This window comes from Vigna unguiculata, chromosome 6 (genome assembly GCF_037176805.1).
Source record: "Vigna unguiculata cultivar grain cowpea cultivar isolate G323 ecotype 2 chromosome 6, ASM3717680v1, whole genome shotgun sequence".
In the NCBI taxonomy this organism is placed as follows: Eukaryota; Viridiplantae; Streptophyta; class Magnoliopsida; order Fabales; family Fabaceae; genus Vigna; species Vigna unguiculata.
The window spans coordinates 7036975-7059545 of record NC_140797.1 but is presented as its reverse complement, the minus strand read 5'-3'; the positions used below and the strand labels follow the sequence as shown (position 1 = coordinate 7059545).

General features: G+C 37.6%; 1 protein-coding gene across 1 annotated transcript; it reads right to left on the bottom strand.

Moving 5' to 3' along the window:
- Nucleotides 1-10109: 10109 nt before the first annotated feature.
- LOC114187052 (SMAD/FHA domain-containing protein) lies at nucleotides 10110-14061 on the bottom strand. The gene is made up of 5 exons (XM_028075171.2): nucleotides 13695-14061; nucleotides 12400-12464; nucleotides 12263-12323; nucleotides 11018-11164; nucleotides 10110-10361 (listed from the first exon to the last, which is right to left on the bottom strand). The coding sequence occupies exons 1-5, from the start codon at nucleotides 13981-13983 to the stop codon at nucleotides 10237-10239; spliced, it is 687 nt and encodes a 228-aa protein (XP_027930972.1). The 5' UTR covers nucleotides 13984-14061; the 3' UTR covers nucleotides 10110-10236.
- Between the last annotated feature and the right edge of the window lie 8510 nt (nucleotides 14062-22571).

The following is a 22571-nucleotide window of genomic DNA, read 5'->3' as shown; positions in this document are numbered from 1 at the left end:
ATAATTTTCTAACATAAATTAAGAACGTAAAAAGCTACAATTTCATTTACAAGGTTAAGAATTTGCTGAAGAAAAAAATGAAAGACAATGAGAGTGGAAGCGTACGTGTAAAAGTTGTAAGACCCTATTATTTTATAACCCTTACTAAAAAGAGTTGCCCCAAAATCTGATGGGCCAAAGAGCTGGCCCAAGGGATAAAGCTGGTCCGTGGTTGCCCTAACGCTTTCACCCTTTCATTCTCACAGATCCAGCCGTCAACCTTTTCTCCCTCTCGCGAAAAGCTCTGCTAGGGTTAGGTTTTTGCCATCTTCAAGCTAGCTCGAAGCTGTTCTCTACTCCATGTAAGTACTGTGCTAGCCATTCTCGTCTCCATTGTTCCTTTTCATTTCTTTCTGTTAGGGCTTCCAGGTAATCCGTCTCGTGCTTCTGTTTCAGTATCCTTTCAACTCCTCTATTCGTCCTTGAGCTGCTGTGTTCGCACGCTTGGCTGCCGAAGTCTCTTATTTCCCTTCCAGGTAAGGGAAGCTATAACTTCTTTGTATGGTGTGATTTGACTTGTATCATTGTAGTTCATTGATTTATTGAGTTTGTGTGCTGCCATGAGTGACCGTACTGGCTGGAATATCTGTTTGGTATGTGTGTACGCGTTCTGCAGGTGCAAACAGTGGCGAGGACTGTTAAACTCGCCTAAGCGGGCATGTCTCGCCTAGGCGAGGTTAACAGGGCTCGCCTAGGTATTTCGCAACGAAGGGTCGCCCAGGCGACCCACTGTGTTTTTTTTTTAGCGAGCGAGCATCTCGCCCAGGCGAGAGGGGTCTCGCCTAAGCGAGATCCCGTGTGTGCTTCTGCTCCATGTTTCGAGCCCTCGCCTAGGCGAAGGGGGGCTCGCCTAGGCGAGAACGTCTCGCCTGAGCGAGACCCTCCAGCCTGAGCGAAATGCTGGGCGAGACAGTGCAATGTGGGATTGTTTTCTTGGCTTTGTATGGATAATGCATGCTTGGTTTTGAGTATTGTGATAAAGGTTTGATATGAATGAGTATGATTGAGTGATACAAGTCATGAATTACGAATAATGGGTTGACATGAGTTTCGCATGAGATTGTAATGAAATGGTTGGTATGAAAGAGGCATGATAACGATATGATTTGGAAATCCTTGGTACATGGATGGTTTATGATGAGATGAAATGAGTTGGGCCTGGAACATGAAAGGCGTTGGCTTTAAAGGTTGGTACAATTAACGTATACGTGCATGGTGAATATTATTTTGGCTGCGGGATTTTGTTTTGTATGTGTCAGTGCATAATTCCTTGGGGTCTCTAGGTGAGGCTTTCAAGGTCGCACTTTAGTGGTCGGGACGTAATTCCATGGCCCCTGTTAGTGGGTGTCCATGGTGGTGCCCCATCTGTATAACTAGGTAAGGATTCAAGGTAAGGACTGCATCCTGACACTCTAAGGAGCCAGTTAGTCTCACTTAGAGCGCACTGACTCCTGTGGTGAGAGTAGCAGGAGGCTTGAAATTCATTAAGGGCTAACCTTGTGGTGAAGGAGATTTGTTTCATCGTAACACTTGTAACACATAGCTTGGAGATGAGCAGTTCAGGGTCGAGCAGAGGTATCCACCATAAGTGCAAGCATCCGCTGAATCCGACTAAGTTATACGTATCCGGATGAGTCGAGTCGAGTCGTAGTGTATTGATTGAAGAGTCTTAACATGCTTGGATCTGGTATTGATATTGGATGGCGAAAGTATGTTTAATTGTATGATAAAGATGTTGATTGGCTCTAGCTTACCCTTTTCTTGTTGGTTGCCTTGTATGTCGTGTTTCTATCTTTGCGATGATCATCAATTTATTGATGGGAGCAGACGCGAGGGATCTTCGTGGTCATCAGGGAGGAGGCGACTCTATAACTTAGTGTTCTTGGGATATCTTGAGGGCTATGGCCTATGTATTTGTCAGTCTTTATATGCTAGTGTTCCAGCAGACTTTTATGATACTCTTTTATCTCTTGTGGCATCGTGGTGTGCCTTATTTTGTAAGGTATTACGCTTAAACTCCAGAACTACGCTGTTATATTATAATTATGTGGCGTTTCCTTTAATTACACTCATTAATTAATTGGGGCGTTACATTTATGGTATCAGAGCGGTCATTCCTTAGGTCTGTGGACTTGGGTTGTCCGCTTAGCTTTCTCTGTGTGTCTCTGAGTGTTCAGTTAAAATTCTTTCCTTTATCAAGTCTAACCAAGTGATTTTCTGTGTGCCAGTAGACTATGGCACCTCCTCGTAGGACTTCACAATCATCCCAGGGAGATGTACCTGATATCGCCAAAGCCATAGAGGCGATGGTAGCGGCGATGGCGCAGCAGAGTGCTGCGATGATGCAGCAGCATGAGGCATCCATGCAGCGACAGGCGGCGTCGCTTGAGCAGCAGCAGACAGTGATGCAACAGATGGAGGCTGCGAGGGTAGCTGCTGAGGATGCTCATCGGCAACACATGGAGGCCCTCCGCCAGTTGGAGGAGAACAAGGCGGCTGCCCTTGTGTTTGGTCCGGAACCACGACCTGCAATCAGGGAGTGGAGCCTGGAGGACTTTCTGAAGCACCACCCGGCGAAGTTTGACGGGAAGATTAGTCCTGACGCCGCAGACCAATGGCTGAAGGACTTAGAGCGCATCTATGACGCCAAGATGTGCCCTACGGAGAATAGGTTGGCATTCTCGGTTTACATGCTCACTGGAGAGGCGGAGCATTGGTGGAGCAGCACCAGATCCATCCTAGAGGAGAGGAATGAGCCAGTGACGTGGGAGACTTTCAGAGAGAGATTTCTCTCAGAGTACTTCCCAGACAGCATCCGGTACGCCAAGGAGGTGGAGTTCCTCCAGTTGACCCAGGGGGGAAAGACTGTCACAGAGTATGCTGAGAGGTTTAAACACCTCAGTCGTTTCTACACCCTACCACTCGATGAGGAGTGACGATGCAGGAAGTTCGATAATGGGTTTCGCGGTGATATTCGCTTGATGGTGGCACCCTTGTCCATCAAGGATTTTGCTGCTCTGGTAGAGAAAGCCAGAGTAATGGAGAAGATGAAGCGCGATGTGGAAGGTCAGCGCCCACAGCAGCCACACCCGCCTCAGAGGATCGGTGGACCATCTGGGTCCAGGCCCAGACATGAGGAGCGAAGGAGACCGTATGATAGACCACACCATCAGCCTCAGGAGTCTAGGAGCTTTTCTTCGCAGCAAGGCCGAGTTAGGTGTTACACATGTGGAGGACCCAACCCGAGGTACGCTTGTCCACGTAGGGAAGGTTACCGTAGGTGCAACAACTGTGGCAAGGAAGGCCACTTTGGGAGGGATTGTCCCAACCTTGCCAGGGCAGCGACACGCCCTCCAGTTCAGACACCCCATCAGCATCAGGGGAGGGACAGAGGCAACAGGCCTCAGGCGACAGGCAGAGTCTATGTCATGACCGGAGCTGAGGCTACAGGTATAGGTAACCTTGTTATGGGTTATTGTGTGATTTCAGGGATGAGATGTTGTGTGCTATATGATTCTGGAGCGACACGCTCTTTTGTGTTAAATGCATGTGTGGAACGGTTGGGTCTGCCGGTGCGCGAGCTGCAGTGTGAGCTTGCGGTGTCTACTCCGGCATCGGGTTTGATCAGGACGTCGTCCTTCTGTGCTAGGCTTCCCGTAGAGGTAGAGGGACGCAAGTACAGTGTGAATCTCATCTGCCTGCCTCTACAGGAGTTGGAGGTGATCTTAGGGATGGATTGGCTCTCCGCCAATCGCATTCTGATAGATTGTCGAGAGAAGAAGCTGCTTTTTCCCGACACAGAGGAGCCTGAGTTGGTGTCTTCTCAGGGTGTTATGAGGGAACTACATGACGGCGCACAGTGTTACATGATCTTCACACATATGGAGGTGGAGAGAGGAGGGGCAACGTCAGCGATACCGGTTGTCCAAGATTTTGGGGATGTATTCCCGGAGGAGGTACCGGGGTTGCCTCCCAGTAGAGAGGTGGAGTTCTCTATTGATCTAGTCCCGGGAACAGGCCCTGTGTCGATGGCCCCATATCGCATGGCTTCGGCAGAGTTGGTAGAGCTCAAGAAACAGATAGAAGATCTGATGGAGAAACAGTTCATACGACCCAGCACTTCGCCTTGGGGAGCACCAGTGTTGTTGGTAAAGAAGAAGGACGGGAGTTCACGTCTGTGTGTGGACTACAAGCAGCTGAACAAGATGACGATCAAGAATAAGTATCTGCTTCCGAGAATTGATGACTTGATGGATCAGTTGCATGGGTCATCGATATTCTCGAAGATAGATCTGAGATCGAGTTACCACCAGATTTTAGTGAAGGCTGATGATGTGCAGAAGACAGCCTTCAGGTCGAGGTATGGCCACTATGAGTATGTGGTTATGCCGTTTGGTGTGACCAACGCTTCAGCAGTGTTCATGGACTACATGAATAGGATCTTCCGGCCTTTCCTAGATAAGTTTGTCGTAGTCTTCATAGACGACATCCTTATCTATTCCAGGACTCAGGAAGAGCATGCAGAACACTTGAGGTTCGTGCTTGGTGTTTTGAGAGAGAAGCAATTGTATGCCGAGTTATCCAAGTGTGAGTGCTGGATGGATGAAGTTCAGTTCTTGGGACACGTGATATCTGCCCAGGGGATTGCAGGGGATTGCAGTGGATCCGGCAAAGGTTGAGGTAGTGGTAAAGTGGGAAAATCCTAAGTCGGTCACAGAGATTAAGAGCTTTGTGGGGTTAGCAGGCTACTATAGGAGATTCATAGAGGGATTCTCCAAGATAGTGGCGCCTCTGACTTTGCTTACCCGAATGGACCAACCTTTCACTTGGACAGACAAGTGTGAGGAGAGCTTTCAAGAGCTAAAGAGGAGATTGACGAGCGCTCCTATATTGGTAATACCGGATGTGGGGAAACCGTTTGAAGTCTACTGTGACGCGTCTCATCTCGGTCTTGGTTGTGTCTTGATGCAAGAAAAGAAGGCAGTGGCGTATGCTTCACGACAGCTTAAGGTGCATGAGCGTAATTACCCCACTCATGACCTCGAGTTGGCAGCGATAGTATTTGCCTTGAAGATCTGGAGGCACTATCTTTATGGTGCTCAGTTCTGAGTGTTCAGCGATCATAAGAGCCTCAAGCACTTGTTTGACCAGAAGGAGCTTAACATGAGGCAAAGGAGGTGGATGGAGTTCCTGAAGGACTATGACTTCGAACTCCTATATCACCCGGGGAATTCAAATGTGGTGGCAGATGCTCTGAGTAGGAAGACGGTACACACAGCACATCTCATGATAAAAGAGGTAGAACTACTAGAGAAGTTCAGAGACATGAGGATATAGGTGGAGTTGGGGTCCGAGTCCATTAGGTGTAGTACCCTTACTATATCTAGTGACTTCTTGGGCTCGATCAGAGAGAGGCAATTGTTGGATGCCGGTCTGAATAGGGTTAGAGAACAGCTTGGATCAGAGGAAGCCAGAGACTTTGCCGTGAGTGATGATGGCATACTGAGGTTTCGAGGCAGAGTATGAATACCTGATGATGCTGAGGTGAGAAAGTTGATCCTTGAGGAAGGACACAAGAGTCGTCTTAGCTTGCATCCTGGCATGACTAAGATGTACCAGGACCTCAAGGAAACTTTCTGGTGGCAGGGGATGAAGAAGGATGTAGCACATTTTGTATCCGCCTGTCTGACTTGTCAGAAGGCGAAGGTGGAGCACCAGAGACCTGAGGGAATCCTACAACCTTTAGAGATACCAGTGTGGAAATGGGACAGCATCTCCATGGACTTTGTGACTCATCTTCCACGGACTTTCAGAGGACATGACACCATCTGGGTGATAGTGGATCGGTTGACCAAGAGTGCACACTTTTTGGCGATGAACTTGAGGATGTCCATGGCCAAGTTGGCCCAGCTGTACGTCAAAGAGATTGTGAGGTTGCATGGGGTACCTTCGAGCATAGTCTCCGACAGAGACCCACGGTTTACATCCCGGTTTTGGCAAACCTTACAGGAGGCATTGGGAACAAAGTTGACTATGAACTCAGCTTATCACCCTCAGACCGATGGCCAGTCTGAGAGGACGATCAAGTCGTTAGAAGATTTGTTGAGAACTTGCATATTGGATCATCTGGGTGCTTGGGACGAGGTATTGCCTTTGATAAAGTTTACCTACAACAACAGCTTTCATGCGAGTATTGGCATGGCGCCATACGAGGCTCTTTATGGCAGGAGGTGTAGGACTCCTCTCTGTTGGTATCAGGATGGAGAGGCAGTGTTGGTTGGACCTGAGTTGTTAGAGCAGACCACCGAGAAGGTGAGGATGGTGAGGAACAGGATGCAGGCTTCTCAGAGTAGGCACAAGGCCTATGCAGATCGTAGGAGGAGGCCTTTGGAGTTTGCAGCGGGAGATCATGTGTTCTTGAGGGTGACCCGAACCACGGGCGTGGGAAGGGCTCTCCGCTCAAGGAAGCTTTCACCCAAATTTCTTGGCCCATATCAGATCACGAGGAGGATCGGGCCGGTGGCCTATGAGATAGCTTTACCCCCGTAGTTGGCAAACCTTCATCCAGTGTTTCATGTGTCACAGCTAAGGAAGTATGTATTTGATCTGGCCCACGTGTTGGAAGCTGAGGATATACAGATCAGGGAGGATCTCACGGTGGAAGTACCACCCATCGCTCTTGAGGATAGCAAGGTTGAGGAACGTCGAGGAAAGACCGTCAGTCTTGTTAAAGTCATCTGGGATCGGAGGACGGGTGACTCGACTTGGGAGTTAGAGGAGGACATGAGAAAATCACATCCACATCTGTTTACCTGGTGAGTCTTTAATTTTCGAGGTCGAAAATTTTGTTGTTGGGGAGAATGTAAGACCCTATTATTTTATAACCCTTAATAAAAAGGGATGCCCCAAAATCTGATGGGCCAAAGAGCTGGCCCAAGGGATAAAGCTGGTCTGTGGTTGCCCTAACGCTTTCACCCTTTCACTCTCACAGATCCAGCCGTCAACCTTTTCTCCCTCTCGCGAAAAGCTCTGCTAGGGTTAGGTTTTTGCCATCTTCAAGCTAGCTCGAAGCTGTTCTCTACTCCATGTAAGTATTGTGCTAGCCATTCTCGTCTCCATTGTTCCTTTTCGTTTCTTTCCGTTAGGGCTTCCAGGTAACCCGTCTCGTGCTTCTGTTTCAGTATCCTTTCAGCTTCTTTATTCTTCCTTGAGCTGCTGTGTTCGCACGCTTGGCTGCCGAAGTCTCTTATTTCCCTTCCAGGTAAGGGAAGCTAGAACTTCTTTGTATGGTGTTATTTGACTTGTATCATTGTAGTTCATTGATTTATTGAGTTTGTGTGCTGCCATGAGTGACCGTACTGGCTGGAATATCTGTTTGGTATGTGTGTACGCGTTCTGCAGGTGCAAACAGTGGCGAGGACTGTTAAACTCGCCTAAGCGGGCATGTCTCGCCTAGGCGAGGTTAACAGGGCTCGCCTAGGTATTTCGCCACGAAGGGTCGCCCAGGCGACCCACTGTGTTTTTTTTTAGCGAGCGAGCATCTTGCCCAGGCGAGAGGGGTCTCGCCTAAGCGAGATCCCGTCTGTGCTTCTGCTCCATGTTTCGAGCCCTCGCCTAGGCGAAGGGGGGCTCGCCTGGGCGAGAACGTCTCGCCTGAGTGAGACCCTCCAGCCTGAGCGAGGTGCTGGGCGAGACAGTGCAATGTGGGATTGTTTTCTTGGCTTTGTATGGATAATGCATGCTTGGTTTTGAGTATTGTGATAAAGGTTTGATATGAATGAGTATGATTGAGTGATACAAGTCATGAATTACGAATAATGGGTTGACATGAGTTTCGCATGAGATTGTAATGAAATGGTTGGTATGAAAGAGGCATGATAACGATATGATTTGGAAATCCTTGGTACATGGATGGTTTATGATGAGATGAAATGAGTTGGGCCTGGAACATGAAAGGCGTTGGCTTTAAAGGTTGGTACAATTAACGTATACGTGCATGGTGAATATTATTTTGGCTGCGGGATTTTGTTTTGTATGTGTCAGTGCATAATTCCTTGGGGTCTCTAGGTGAGACTTTCAGGGTCGCACTTCAGTGGTCGGGACGTAATTCCATGGCCCCTGTTAGTGGGTGTCCATGGTGGTGCCCCATCTGTATAACTAGGTAAGGATTCAAGGTAAGGACTGCATCCTGACACTCTAAGGAGCCAGTTAGTCTCACTTAGAGCGGATTGACTCCTGTGATGAGAGTAGCAGGAGGCCTGAAATTCATTAAGGGCTAACCTTGTGGTGAGGGAGATTTGTTTCATCGTAACACTTGTAACACATAGCTCGGAGATGAGCAGCTCAGGGTCGAGCAGAGGTATCCACCACAAGTGCAAGCATCCGCTGAATCCGACTAAGTTATACGTATCCGGATGAGTCGAGTCGAGTCGTAGTGTATTGATTGAAGAGTCTTAACATGCTTTGATGTGGTATTGATATTGGATGGCGAAAGTATGTTTAATTGTATGATAAAGATGTTGATTGGCTCTAGCTTACCCTTTTCTTGTTGGTTGCCTTGTATGTCGTGTTTTTATCTTTGTGATGATCATCAATTTATTGATGGGAGCAGACGCGAGGGATCATCGTGGTCATCAGGGAGGAAGCGACTCTACAACTTAGTGTTCTTGGGATATCTTGAGGGCTATGGCCTATGTATTTGTCAGTCTTTATATGCTAGTGTTCCAGCAGACTTTTATGATACTCTTTTATCTCTTGTGACAACGTAGTGTGCCTTATTTTGTAAGGTCTTACGCAGTGGCGGATCTTGACCAACATTGTTGGGGGAGCCAAAATAATACATCCAAAATTTATACATTTAATTATTAGTATTAATACCGTAAAAATGAATACATAAATTAGTATAACAATAAGCTACATCATTAGCGGGAAATCAAACCACACTTAAAATCCTAAAGAAAAAATCGATGATAATCAAACCACAATTAAAATCCAATTATAAAAAACACATAGTACAATCCATTTTCTTCTATATTCATAAAATAAAAAATTAATGTACAATAGATTCATTAAATAAATTATTAAACTAATATTTCACTATCAAGTGAGACAAAAGATAATTACCTTCTTTTTTATTACTTCGAGAATAGAAGAGAACAACTAAGATATGAGAGCAAAAATAATATATCTTTTTCTCTTGAGAAACAAAAGAAAATAGACATATAATAAAACCACAATTAAAATTTGATTATAAAAAACACATAGTACAATACTTTTTCTTCTATGTTCATAAAATAAAAAAATTAATATAAAAAAGGTTCATTAAATAAATTATTAAACTAATATTTCACCATCAAGTGAGACGATTCTTCTTTTCTTCCTCGAGAATGGAAGAGAACAAAGAAGAAATAAGAGCAAAAATAAAATATTTTTTTCTTTTCAAATACAAAGAAAATGAAAACACATAAGAATGAAAGATGAGAACAATTTGTGAGAAACTCAAACTATAATAAAAAAAATAATAAAAATATCTTGATAAATCTTTTTATTCTTTACTATGTATGATTTTATATTTTATTATTTATTACCATTAATTATTATTTTTATAAAAGAAAAGAATATTTAATTTAATATTTATAATAAAAAAATCAAAATACATAATATTTATATAAAAAAAAATTAAAATACCTATCATAGAAAAAATCAAAATTTTGGGGGGGGCATGGCCCTCCCCTGCCACCATTATGCTCCTTTAATTACACTCATTAATTAATTGGGGCGTTACAAAAGTTATTATAAAGCTAAATGATAGAAATAAAATAAAATAAAAAGTGTTTGGTACATGATTATGAGATATTATATATTTCAATAGATAACTTTACTGTGAAAATAAAGTACTTTAGTGACTAAATTTGGTGATGAAAAGTTACTTTTTGAGGTTACCAAATTGTAGTACAAAATTTTTAAAATTTGCATATAATATATATTTCAGCGCTCAGTTTTCTAAGATAATAAACTGGATGACTTTTTTATTTTTTGACTTAAATTCAAAAAAAAATCACAAGCAACCCTTTTAACAAGTATACATCAACATTGCAAAACCAAGATTGAATTATACATTGTGTTAATTAACCAAAGTCAAAATTTTCACCATTTGTTTATTTTAACTATACAAACATGAAAACTAGAAGTTGATGTTCAACTTGTTTCGGTATTATCGCTTTTTTTGTCTGTGTCTAGTTCAGTTTCAGTTTCCTCAACTGTATCAGCAACCTTCGCATTTTTCACCTTTGATACACGAAACATAGCTAAATGGGTGTCTCCTGTAAATGTTAATGACAACAATTAGTTCTCAAAATTCATATAAAATATAAAACGAGAACCCAAATAATCAATTTATCATTTTGAAACATGTCAAGACTTGTAATGACACAGAATATGCTACAATTGTCTAACTTTTGAATTGAATAATGATTTTTCTTTTAAGAAACTCATTAATTATCATTATATATCAAAATTAAATATATTTTTAATCTCTAAATTTAGACAAAAAATTGCTTAAAACTTTAATCCATTTTAATTTCCAAATTTTAAAAATAATAAATATAATCATTTTACTCTAATGACTTAATTTTATTTTTATTTTATTTTTTTGTGTTAAATGGAGTTACATTTGAACGGTTTACACAATTTATCATGTTTCAGCTCAAATATTAACACAAAATATTATTTAATGCGTAAAAAAAAAATTATCGTCATTAAATTGAATAAATTATATATTCATTTTTAGAATTTGAAGATTAAAATGTATTATAATTTCAAAAAATAGACGAATTTCAATTTTATAAAGGAACTATATATATATAATATTTGAACTACATTAACATCCTAAAATACTATTATATATGACATGAAAAATATTATTAAAAAAGGAAAAGTAATAAAAAGATGGTGATAAATTAGAAGTTTGTAAAGTTACCAAATGTAATTGAACTCCCAGGTGATAGAGTTGCAGCTACTCCAGGTCTCAGACGTTTGTCATTAATGAATGTCCCATTAGTGCTATCCAAATCTGTCACAACAAGATTCCTTTCTTTCTTTTGAATGCGTGCATGCACACCGGATACTGCAAATATCAGATAACCTTTTATTTTATATTCAAAACATCCTTCCTTTATAATATTTTATTTTCTCATATACCCTAAAAATTAAATTATCAAATCCCTTCGGACCTTTAGAAACTTAAAAGTAGTCACAAGTATCATACTTACTAAATTCAAAGCCAATTCTTTAATTGAACTTATCAAAACACTTGTTCCATTGCCTTCGGGATTGTTTCATACCATACAATGATATGTTTAACTTAAAAACATAATCCTTCTTATTTCCTCCTCAAATCCTTCTGGTTGCTTCATATGGAAGGTAAAAGTTTGGAACAAAGACAAATTTCAATTTTATCTCAAATTTAGATATTAAAATCATATTTAACCTTATAAATAAAATCATATAATAAAAGCTGAGAGAAGGTTTCTAACATCAAGGTGGAAATAAGAAGTTACTAATACTCAACAAGACGTAAAATGCATCTATTCTGGGACAAACCTAATATTATGGATGGTGTTACTCTATGGCATTGTACTTGTATTAATGGTAAAATAGTCTTTTAAAATCCTAATGATTTTACAATTTTCGTAAAAGTTTATCGTATTCAATAACATACCAATTTCAATGAATTCAATGGATTTTATAAATATCTCACTCATCAATCTCATCCAAAGACTTTTCTTTTTGCTGCTACTGTCAAACTTTTCTTTCTCTTATCACAGACTATCTTTTTTTCTCTTTGTTAGAGGACATACTTACGTACAGTACTTGATAACTATGTTCGCGCAGAATATTGAATGTTCAACTAAATGAATAGACAAATCTCTATCTTCTTCAGTATTATCATATAACTTGCCAGATAAAGAAAATCATAATTTTGAACAAAATTCATAATTTTTAACCTATGGCAGAGAGTCAATGGGAGGCACTAGAAAGTTTATGTGTAGACAACTAAAGAAGATATATGAAGTTAAAATCAGTTGCTAATTAATCATTAACAGATTGAAAATCTTGTATTGGATTTATTTTTTTTCCAGCCTTATTATTTTCTAAAGACTATTGTAATTTCAAATATTGTTTTATAGATAACAATTACTCTTTCTGAAATGGAACACTATACCTGTTGCAACTGGAATTACTAGATCAGCTTTGTCTGGTACACGTCCAACAGTCACCTCACTCTAGATAATTATTCAAAAGCCAGTTATTCAGAAGTATACTCAGCCACACAATATTATTGATGGTAAAATTACTTACAGAAGCGATTTCATATGCACCTGGCATCTCAACCTTGTACCCTATATGCCTTGTATCACCATCTCCTATCAAATAACATTCATTAATCTTGAGACAAATAAAATCATATTAATAAAAATAATTAAAGTGACTACCTCTTGAAAGGTTTGAGATCAAAGAAGAAGCAAAGATATGTTGACTATAAGACAACCAAAAAGTCTTTCTGTGGCAAAAGATTGGTGGACCATCTATTAACTTTTTTCTTTCTAAAAGTGTTTATGGAGAAATTCATCCAAGCAAATCCATAATCATGTAACTTTTAACTTTAGTGAGTGATAGTGCATAATTCTCTCTTTTCTGAAATAAAAATGGGATTTCTCTTCCTCAGTTTTTTTTGTTTTGTTTAGATGAGAAAGCAGTAAGCAACTAATAGAAGACCGTTTTCTAACAAATTAACCAACTAAGGTCTAATAACAGGAAAAAACAAACTATAGAAACTTTGACACTGCACAACCATATGAATAATGACGCTATAGTGTATTAAATATTGGAGAACACAAGAGCATAAGATAAAGGCTGCTAAGTGCATCGATGAGTGATAAAGGTTTATTGGTATCTAACGTTTGAGAAGATAGCTTGGGCATGAGAGAAAAAGATAAACAGAAGCCACATGAAAGAATTGATCAAACAGAGGATACCCCAATAGTGAGAGAAAAAGGTGGATTAGAACCAAAGAGATTCAAAATGAAACTGATGAAAAGGCTCTATGATAAAATGGATGGATTCTTTGAAGAATTGGTTTAGCACAGAACATAATATTTAGCCAAACTCCACCTAGTGGCAAATGGTTTGCTACTTGTTGTAACTTACATTTCCAAACTTACAAAATACCATTTTCAAACCATTCATTTGTATTTTAACAGATCTCAGGTGGCAACGTTACTCTCTCCCTAGTTAAAGAAATTAAAACAAACAAATAGAAAACCCTCCCAAACAAATAAAATTACGGTCCATCTGTCTTCAAAATTTCAAATGTGAGCATAATACCAAATGTGAGAACTATTTACTACGCAAATCTCAAATTTGTTCTGTCAAGGAATTCCCAATTTTTCCACTAGGATTCTCAATCAAATATTGAAGGGTATTATACCAATTTTCCATATTCAAGTACACTCTCCTATGATATACTATGTGCATAATTCCAAGCACATTGTATGCAAGATTTTTAGCTTAGAGAAAGCAGAAAATTGTAGAGGGATTAGTTTAAAGCTTTAGTTTGTAGAGAGGGTTTAATAGAGGAGGAAGAAGTAACTGACCAACTGGTTCAAGAAGCCATCTTTCTGCATTATTGGCATTTGTTGTTGGTGTTGTTGTTGAAGACGCACCCTCTGAGGCATGTACAACTCCAATGTTCTGCTTTTCTTTTGCTTTGGATCTAACACCAGCTTGTGGGTGCAACAGAAAGCACTTGGGCAAATGATTATGGGTTACTGAACTGAAAGCAAGTGAGGTGGATTTGGAGTGAAGCAAGAGTGGTGAATTCCATAAAGTTTGAGACTTTGGGAATTTTGCAAGGGAGAGAGAAGGTACAAATATGGTTTCCATTTGAGCTAGAATTGTGAGACAGTGTGAGAGAAAAGTAGGTGATGTTTGCTCATATGGGTTGGTGGTGCTGGTGATGAAGGATAAACCTGAAAGGTGATCTTGGTGTGACTAATGGGAGTGTGGGTGTGTAGCATGTGGCAGTCATTTAATGCTTTACACAACAAGAGATCGGATAACTATATGATCTTCAACAGCTTAATGTCATGTTTTTTTATTTCATTTTTTGATACTATGATTGATTTTTAATTGTCAAATTAGTGATGATGAAATAGATTGGATAACTCATTAAAATTTTTACTTCCTGCACCCCGGAATTGTTTTGCACACCCGCTCAAATTTCAAAATAGCATTTTGCCCTTCGTAAATTGACTTCAGAAATATATGTTTCAAAAAATTTTGAAAACAAGTTTTTCAGAATTTTCGGAACAAAATTTTTGGAACAAATTTTCTTCAATAAATTTTTTATAGTAAGATTTTCAAAACAAATTTTTTGAAATGCATATGAAATTAGAGATGACAAATAAACTCATCTCTGTGGATATTGTTCGAACCCGTCCTCGTTTTAATGGAAAATCTCCACATTGACTGGGTATGGGTATGGGTATGGTATGGAGAATCCCTGACTTTTACAATTGGGTATGGGGATGATTATATCCCCACCATAATACTCGTATCCGCCATATTTTTGTCTCCGTTTAAATTATTAAAATATTCATAATTAATTAAGTAACTATATATATATATATATATATATATATATATATATATATATATATGGTTACTTTCTATCTTTTATTTCTTCTAATTATTTGGTTTGTCATGAAACTTATTTGCATCTCCACTATATTTTTTATCTTATCATAACATTTATATAATTATGTTAAAATGACGCATTTGAATTAAAAACATTTTATGTCTCACATTTGAATATTTTATTATTTTTGAATATTTTTATTTATTGTATATTTTCCTCTCACATGAGAATGTTTAATACTCTCCATTTAAGTGTTTAATAGCATAAACCTTTCATTTATAAGGTAATATAAAAAGTTCTTTACTTATTATTATTTTTTTCATTTGAAGAACTTTAGTTTCGTTAAAACAATTTTCGTTATTTTTCAACCATTAAGTATGTATGTTGATATTTGAAAAGTTTTCTTAAATCTCTAAGGTATTTTTCATCTTATCATACCCTTAATTATACATTTGTTTTTCTTTGTATGATTTCTTTCAATAGTCTCTCAAATTGTTTCTAAGACACACATTTGTTAATTTTTAAATATTTTTATTTGTTGTTTATTTTTATCATGTACAATATTATTTCGATATATTTTATCTAATTATTTTTTATTTTCTGACTCATTATCAATCCTATTATATTTTTTCACTATAATTGTATAAATAAATTTTATTTACTACAATATAAAAATTTAATGTATTTACCATAAATATTTTTTTATTACCATCTAACATACATTGAAGTTCAAAAGATACAAGACCTATGTCAAAATTTAACTATTATGTTTATTATTTGTTTTTTGCATCATTTTGATCAAGTGATGTATTATAACTTTTATTAATGTATAAATAAGAGATTCATTAGAATTTTAAAAATTGAAGTAAAAACATTTAAAATATATTTTAATTTGAATATTTGTTTTCCTTTTATATTTTTAAATTTTATCAACTAGGTTTAATTAATGTTTGCAGTTTGCAAATTTAATAAATGTTTTGGTTCTCATGAAATTTTATTTGGTATTTTAATATAAAATATAAACAATTACAATTTATTTCAAAGTATTTGATATGGAAGAAACAATCATTCTCTAATATTGAATATTTGATAATATTATGTTTCCCTTACCGTTATTTTTTATTATTTTATATAAATTAATTAAAATTAATATTGGAATAGTAAGAAAACGAGTACGGGTATGTGTACGAGATTATACCCGCTATCCGGTGAGGATGAGAATGGGACAAAAGTTTAATACTGTTGAATTTGGAGATGGGGATGGGGATAGATTTTTTTACGGAGATGTGTATGGGATAGCAAAACCCGTTCCCGCCCCGCCCCGTTCCCATCCCTATATGAAATATATAAAATGTATTTTGGAATAAGCTTTTTAGAATGAAATCCCAATATAAACTTTCTGAAAATCCTACATGAAATTTGTTTTCAAAACACATAAAATGCTTTCCGGGATGAGTGAGTGTTTTTGCACATTTTCTCTCTTCTTCCTCTGCAACATTCTCCTCTCTTTCTCTGCAGTAGCAGTATGGCGGCAGCAGTGAATGACAGGGGTGCTGTGGTGAAAATGCGTGCATCTTTTCATGATATTGTAGGGGTGCGATTAGTAATTGTGCGTGTAAAAAACAATAGTTAGAAGTAGAAAGGAGACGTGTTGGACTAATCATGTTGAACAGTTTGTGATTTAAAGTTTAGTTTGTTCTCATGTTGATCTAGGTCGAAGAATCAAGATGAGTTAGTCTGAATAAAAGGTCAAGTTGAGTTGGTTTGAATCAAATGTTGAGTTGAGTGGCTCACTCAAAATTAAGTGAAACTGGTTTGGGATAAAGTTTAAGTGGAATAGGCTTGGATCGAAGATCGAGGCAAGTGAATTTGGTTGAAAATCGAGACGAATTGGTCTAAAATGAGAGTCAAGATGAGTTGTTCCAAATTGAAATATAAGCCGAGTTAGTCGAATGTTGAGGTGCATTGAATAAGTCTAGACAAGTCGTTTGAGGACAAAGAGTGAGGTTGTTGGCCCGACTCGAATCAATTCGACCTTTGACATTGGTCGACTTAACTCGACTTTTAGTTCGAACTAGAGATTTTATATTTAAAATTTAATTAAAATCTTATAGTAGGATCAAACCCACTTTGACTTGAACCCTAATCCCCTTTAAAAAAAATATTAGTTAAGACTTTCTGAAACCCCTCAATGGTCCAATAAAATGAGAGACTAATTTAAGAATGTGTTGGAATTGAGCAGAGGATCAATGTTGAAATTAACACCTCTACTCAAAAATCAACTATCCAATTTATAAGCATTAAAATACATCTTAAATTCTGATGACGAGATTTCTTTTCTTAAATTCTCCAACGTATCATAGAATAATCAAACTTGCACGCGCCTTACCATCCCTATTTTTTATATTTAGATATTCAATTTATTAATTTTTTTAACCCAATTCTTTTCGGCTAATAATTTTCCTTAATGTTATATGTGATGTCGTGAAAAACTAGGGCACATGTGATTACCATATGTAAGTTTTACGTATGAATACGAACTTAAAAAGTATCTTAATAATTTATTGACCAAATTAATTATTGATCTCTAATTTTAGTTGTTTATAATTAGGGATGCCAACGGGGCGGGTAGGGTACGGGTAGTAGCTTCCACGTACCCTATCTGCTGGATAAATATATGTTTCGTATTCGTATCCACATCCGTCAGACATCCATTATGTGGGTATCCGTCTATTTTTTTCATATTTGCGGGTATCCACGGGTACCCGCGGGTATTTGAAAAATTATTTAAAAAATAAATATTTAATCATAAATTTAAATAAAATAAAATACATCATTGTCATAAATTTTAAATAAAGTTCAAATAAACTCAAACTGATACAAGTCCAAATAATTGTAAAAGTAAATATAAAATGGAGTTCAACACAATGGAAATTCTTTAATTAGTATTTTGATCAATAAATCCACTTTCTCCGATTGATTCCTGAAAAATAAACAAAATAAACAAATAATAAACCTCAATTGCCACTAGGGATGTCAACGGGATGGGTAGGGTACGAGTAGTAGCTCCCCCGTACCCTACCCGCTAGATAAATATCTACCCCGTACCCGTACCTATATTCGTTGGGTATCCGTTATGCGGGTACCCACCTATTTTTTTCATATCCGTGGGTATCCACGGGTACCCGCGAGTATTTACAAAATTATTTAAAAAACAAATATTTAATCATAAATTTAAATAAAATAAAATAAAATACATCACTGTCATAAATTTTAAATAAATTTCAAATAAACTCAAGTTCACACAAGTCTAAATAATTATAAAAGTAAATATAAAATGACATTCAACACAATTAAAATTATTTAATTAGTGTTTTGATCAAAAAGTCAATTTTCTCCAATTGATTCCTAAAAAATAAACAAAATAAACAAATAATAAACCCCGATTGTCACGTGTCAAGTATTCTTATTTTGATTTTATCATATGACAACAAGCTTACCATAAACGTCATTATCTATCTAGGATTTGATGTATATGCCCAATTTCAAATAAAGGAAAGAGAAGAATGCCAATGGGTGTACTTGGAAGAAGACAATGTACCAATACTTGAAGTTTGAAGAATGTGCAACTTAGAAAAAATTAGGCTAAAATATTTTTTACTAATATATATATATATATATATATATATATATATATATGAGGGTACTTTTTATGAATTAAAGTTTAGCGGGTACGGATACTATAATATTCGTACCCGTCCCGTTAACATGCGGGTATAAAAAATATCCGTACCCGCGGGTACCGGGTATCCATTTTTAATATCCATTTCCTACCGTTGCAGGTTTTATCCGCAGATATCCGCGGGTATGGATTTTTTTGACATCCCTAATTGCCACGTGTCAAATATTCTTATTTTAATTTCATCATTTGACAACAAGCATACTATAAACGTCATTGTCTATATAATGTTTGATGTATATGCTCAATTTTAGAGAAAGAAAAGAGAAGAATATCAAGGGGTGTAAGTTTAGCGGGTACGGGTATCCACGGGTACGAATACTATGATACCCGTACCTGCCCCGTTAACATGTGGGTATCAAAAATATTCGTACCCGCAAGTAGCGGGTTTCCATTTTTAATATTCGTTTTCTACTCGTTGCAGGTTTTATCCGCGGACGAATTTTTTTATATCCCTATTCATAATTAATAATTTACTTATGTAAAAGAATGTTAGAATATTTTTCAAAATCCGTTAGAATTTGTTAACGGTAATATATATATATATATATATATATATATATATATATATATATATATATATATAATCTATATTATGTAATTACTTAATAGTAATTTTTTTTTTAAATTTGCATAATAAAATATAAAAAATGATATTTTTTTTTAAATTTGTTGTAATATCTTATTTATTACGAAAATGACATATAATTATCTTTATTATTTTATGTTACTCTAAAATAAAAGTTTCATGTTTTAAACGAGTTAAATAAAAAAGATAATTAAGAAAATCGTATCATGGAAAATGAAAATTATAATTTAAAATTTGAAAATTAATACAGTTTAAAATTTTAGACTTTCTTAATAATGATAAATGTGAATTAATAATTTTTGTTTATTCGGTATTCCATCTTTTGATTATCAATGTTTTATTATTATACTAATAGTTCTATGTTTGGTAACTAATTAATTTAATATATATTTACAGGATATTTTATTTAGTTCGAATTTTTTTTCTTTAATATATAAAGATTTGCTTTACTAACTCATTTGTTTAAAAGACCATTTAGCACAAGTTAAAGATAAGACGAAATATGTAAGACCCATTTTATTTCTATTTCTTTTCTGCCCTAAGTTTTAAGGGTTTATCTTAAATAGATGGGTCTAATGGCTGACCTATAGGTGCCAAGGCCCCTAAAGCAGCCAAGATCCCCTATTCTGCACTCACTTGCAAATAACTTTTTCTCAACCATCCTAATTTCCTTACAAAAGGTTCTGCTAGGGTTTAACACTTGGTCCTCTTTAAGTCAGTTCAATCCCGCCCTCTTGCTCCACGTAAGTCATTTTCAATTTGTACTTCTCCATTCAATCAACCCCTCATCTAAAATGTTGTTTGAGTGAGCTCGTTTAAAAACTGTTCCACTATTTTTCAGCTTTCGAATCTGCTCTTTGAACTGCTGGGTTATATTGTCGGGTGTCGAAGACTTGCTAGCTTATTTCCAGATAAGGGAAGTTAGGGTTTCGCATTTTAAGTTGTATTTGATGAGTTTTGCTGCCTTTTCGTGATTTTGTATGCCTGAGTGAAGTTTTGATGATATGAATATGGACTGTGTGTTGGTATGGCTAAATGATTGAGATGTGCGTACGCGAACAGTGGAGGGTTTTGGTCTTCTCGCCCAAGCGAGCTTGTCTCGCCTAGGCGAAATTAGCAGTACTCGCCCATTTTTCCTGCGCGAGCTGTCGCTCAGGCAACGAGCTCTAGTTTTGAGCGAGAAGCACATCTCGCTCAGGTGAGGAGGTCTCGCCTAAGCGAGAGTGCGTGACAGCGCCACTGTTCCCCTCCTCGAGACCTCGCCTGAGTGAGAGACCTTCTCGCCTTAGCGAGACTCCTCTACCTAAGCGAGGAGCTGGGCGAGAATGCACCAGGTTTCGTTTTTCTCCGTTGTCCTTGTATGCTTACTATATTTTTGGATGAATTGATATGTTAAAGGCATGAAATACATAATGTGCATGTATGGGATTGGTTCATGGATTGAATATGATGAGTTTGGTATGGGTCTGATATGGGATATGAATGAAGGTTGGTTATAAAGTGTGGCATGAGATTGGTATGCATGAGAAATACTTATTTGGTTGGTGAAACATAAATTGGTATGCGGTTAGGACGTAATTCCTTGAATCTCTAAGTGAGATTTCAAGGTGGTGCCTCAGTTGGTCGGGACGTAATTTTATGACCCCTGTTAGTTGGAGTTCATGGTGGTGCCCCATCTATATAATTTAGTAAGGATTCAAGGTAAGATTGCATCCTGACGCTCCAAGGAGTAAGTTAGTCTCACATAGAGCAGACTGACTCTTGTGGTGAGAGTAGCAGGAGGCTTGAAACTCATTAAGAGTTAACCTTGTGTGTGGGGGATTGAGACATTGTAATACTTAGCTCGGGGTTGAGCAGCTCGGGGCTGAGCATGAAAATCCACCACAAGTGCAAGCATCTACTGAATCCGACTAAATTATATGTACCCAGATGAGTCGTGTCGAGTTTTAGTGTATTGTTTGGAAGGTCATTGATGAAGGATTATCTTGTTCCTTTTTTAAGATTATTGAATATGGTGTGAATTGATTAAGAAAGCTAAGTGAAATCCTCACTGGACATTAAGATAGCAAGCTATCTAGATGTGAAGGTTCCTTTCACAAAGCTCAAGAGAAGAAGATGATGGATTGATTCAAAACAAAAAGGAAATGGAAAGCACATAAACCATAGAAAACCAAGAACAATTAAAGGAAGAAGAAAACATAAAATGAAAAGGAAAGAAATGGTAAAAATGTGAGAAGCACGCCACTACAAGGCTAGGCTATAAGCCATGGCAACCTTGAAGATGAGTGGATGTGTGCCGCCACTTGCTATGCAAGATAAGGCTTAAAAGTATTCACTCCCAAGGGAGGAAACTCTCACAAATGATTGAGACACAAGAGTGTTTTTACTTCAAAATGTTCAACCCTTTTACATGTCTAGGAGCACCCCTTATATAGAAGAGTTTAGGGGCCTCTAAGCAAATAAAAGATACCTAAGGATGTCTCTACAAAAACCTAACCCTAGCTTCTAGAACCTAGGTCAAATAAGGTTACAAAAATGAGAGACAAAAGAGCTAACTATGGTGTGTGCAAGGCTAATTTCGTTCTAGCATAAAAGGAGACAAAGAATGTGTCTCATATGTCTCCAAAAAGTGGTCAAAGTGTGCTAAAAACAAAGGAGACCAAAGGTACATAGGTACACTTGCTTCATGCCTTTTACTTTATGCTTTATGCCTTTGCTTTACTCTCTCCTCCACATCATTTATGCTCCCCAATCACCATGCGCCACCTAGCATTGCTTTCTTACTCCTAATTAACCTACAAAGCAAATAAACATAGATTAGCATGTTGACTTAAGTCAAGTCAACTATAGTCAACAAGTCAAACCTAGTCAAATGTCAAAAAGTCAACTAAAATTGATTCAACTAAGTCAACTTAGGGAATCAAAAATAACAAACACAAATGAAAGGGATGAAGGATTAATGAACTTCCTTTCAAAACATGCTTATTCTTCTTAAGCATGTGCCTTCATCCTTGGTTGGGGTCAATCCTTCATCAGTCATAAAATGCTTGGGTGATGTAAGTATAATTGACTGTAAAAGTGTATATGATTGCATGATAAAACTATTTTTTAGCTCTAGCTTACCCTTCTGTTGTTTGTTTTATGTCTTGTATGTGTGGTTTTTCTCTTTTTGCGATGATCATCAATCTGTTGATGTCAACAGATGCGAGAAACACCTGTGGTCAACAGGGAGGCGATGGTTCCGCTGCGTAGCCCACATGGGCTAGATTCTACTGTTGTGGGCTTTATTATAGGGCTATGACCCATGTATTTGCTTGTCCTTTAAACTTCAATTTGAGTATTGTTGAGCTTTGTATTTTGCTTGTATCTGGCATCGTGGTGTGCCTTGGTTTCTTCTAGCAAATTCTGGATATTGTACGAAGTAGTGTTATACTCCAAGACTTGTCTCTTACATTCTATCTATGTGGCATTTCATTTAAATTAACATATTTATTTAAATGGGGTGT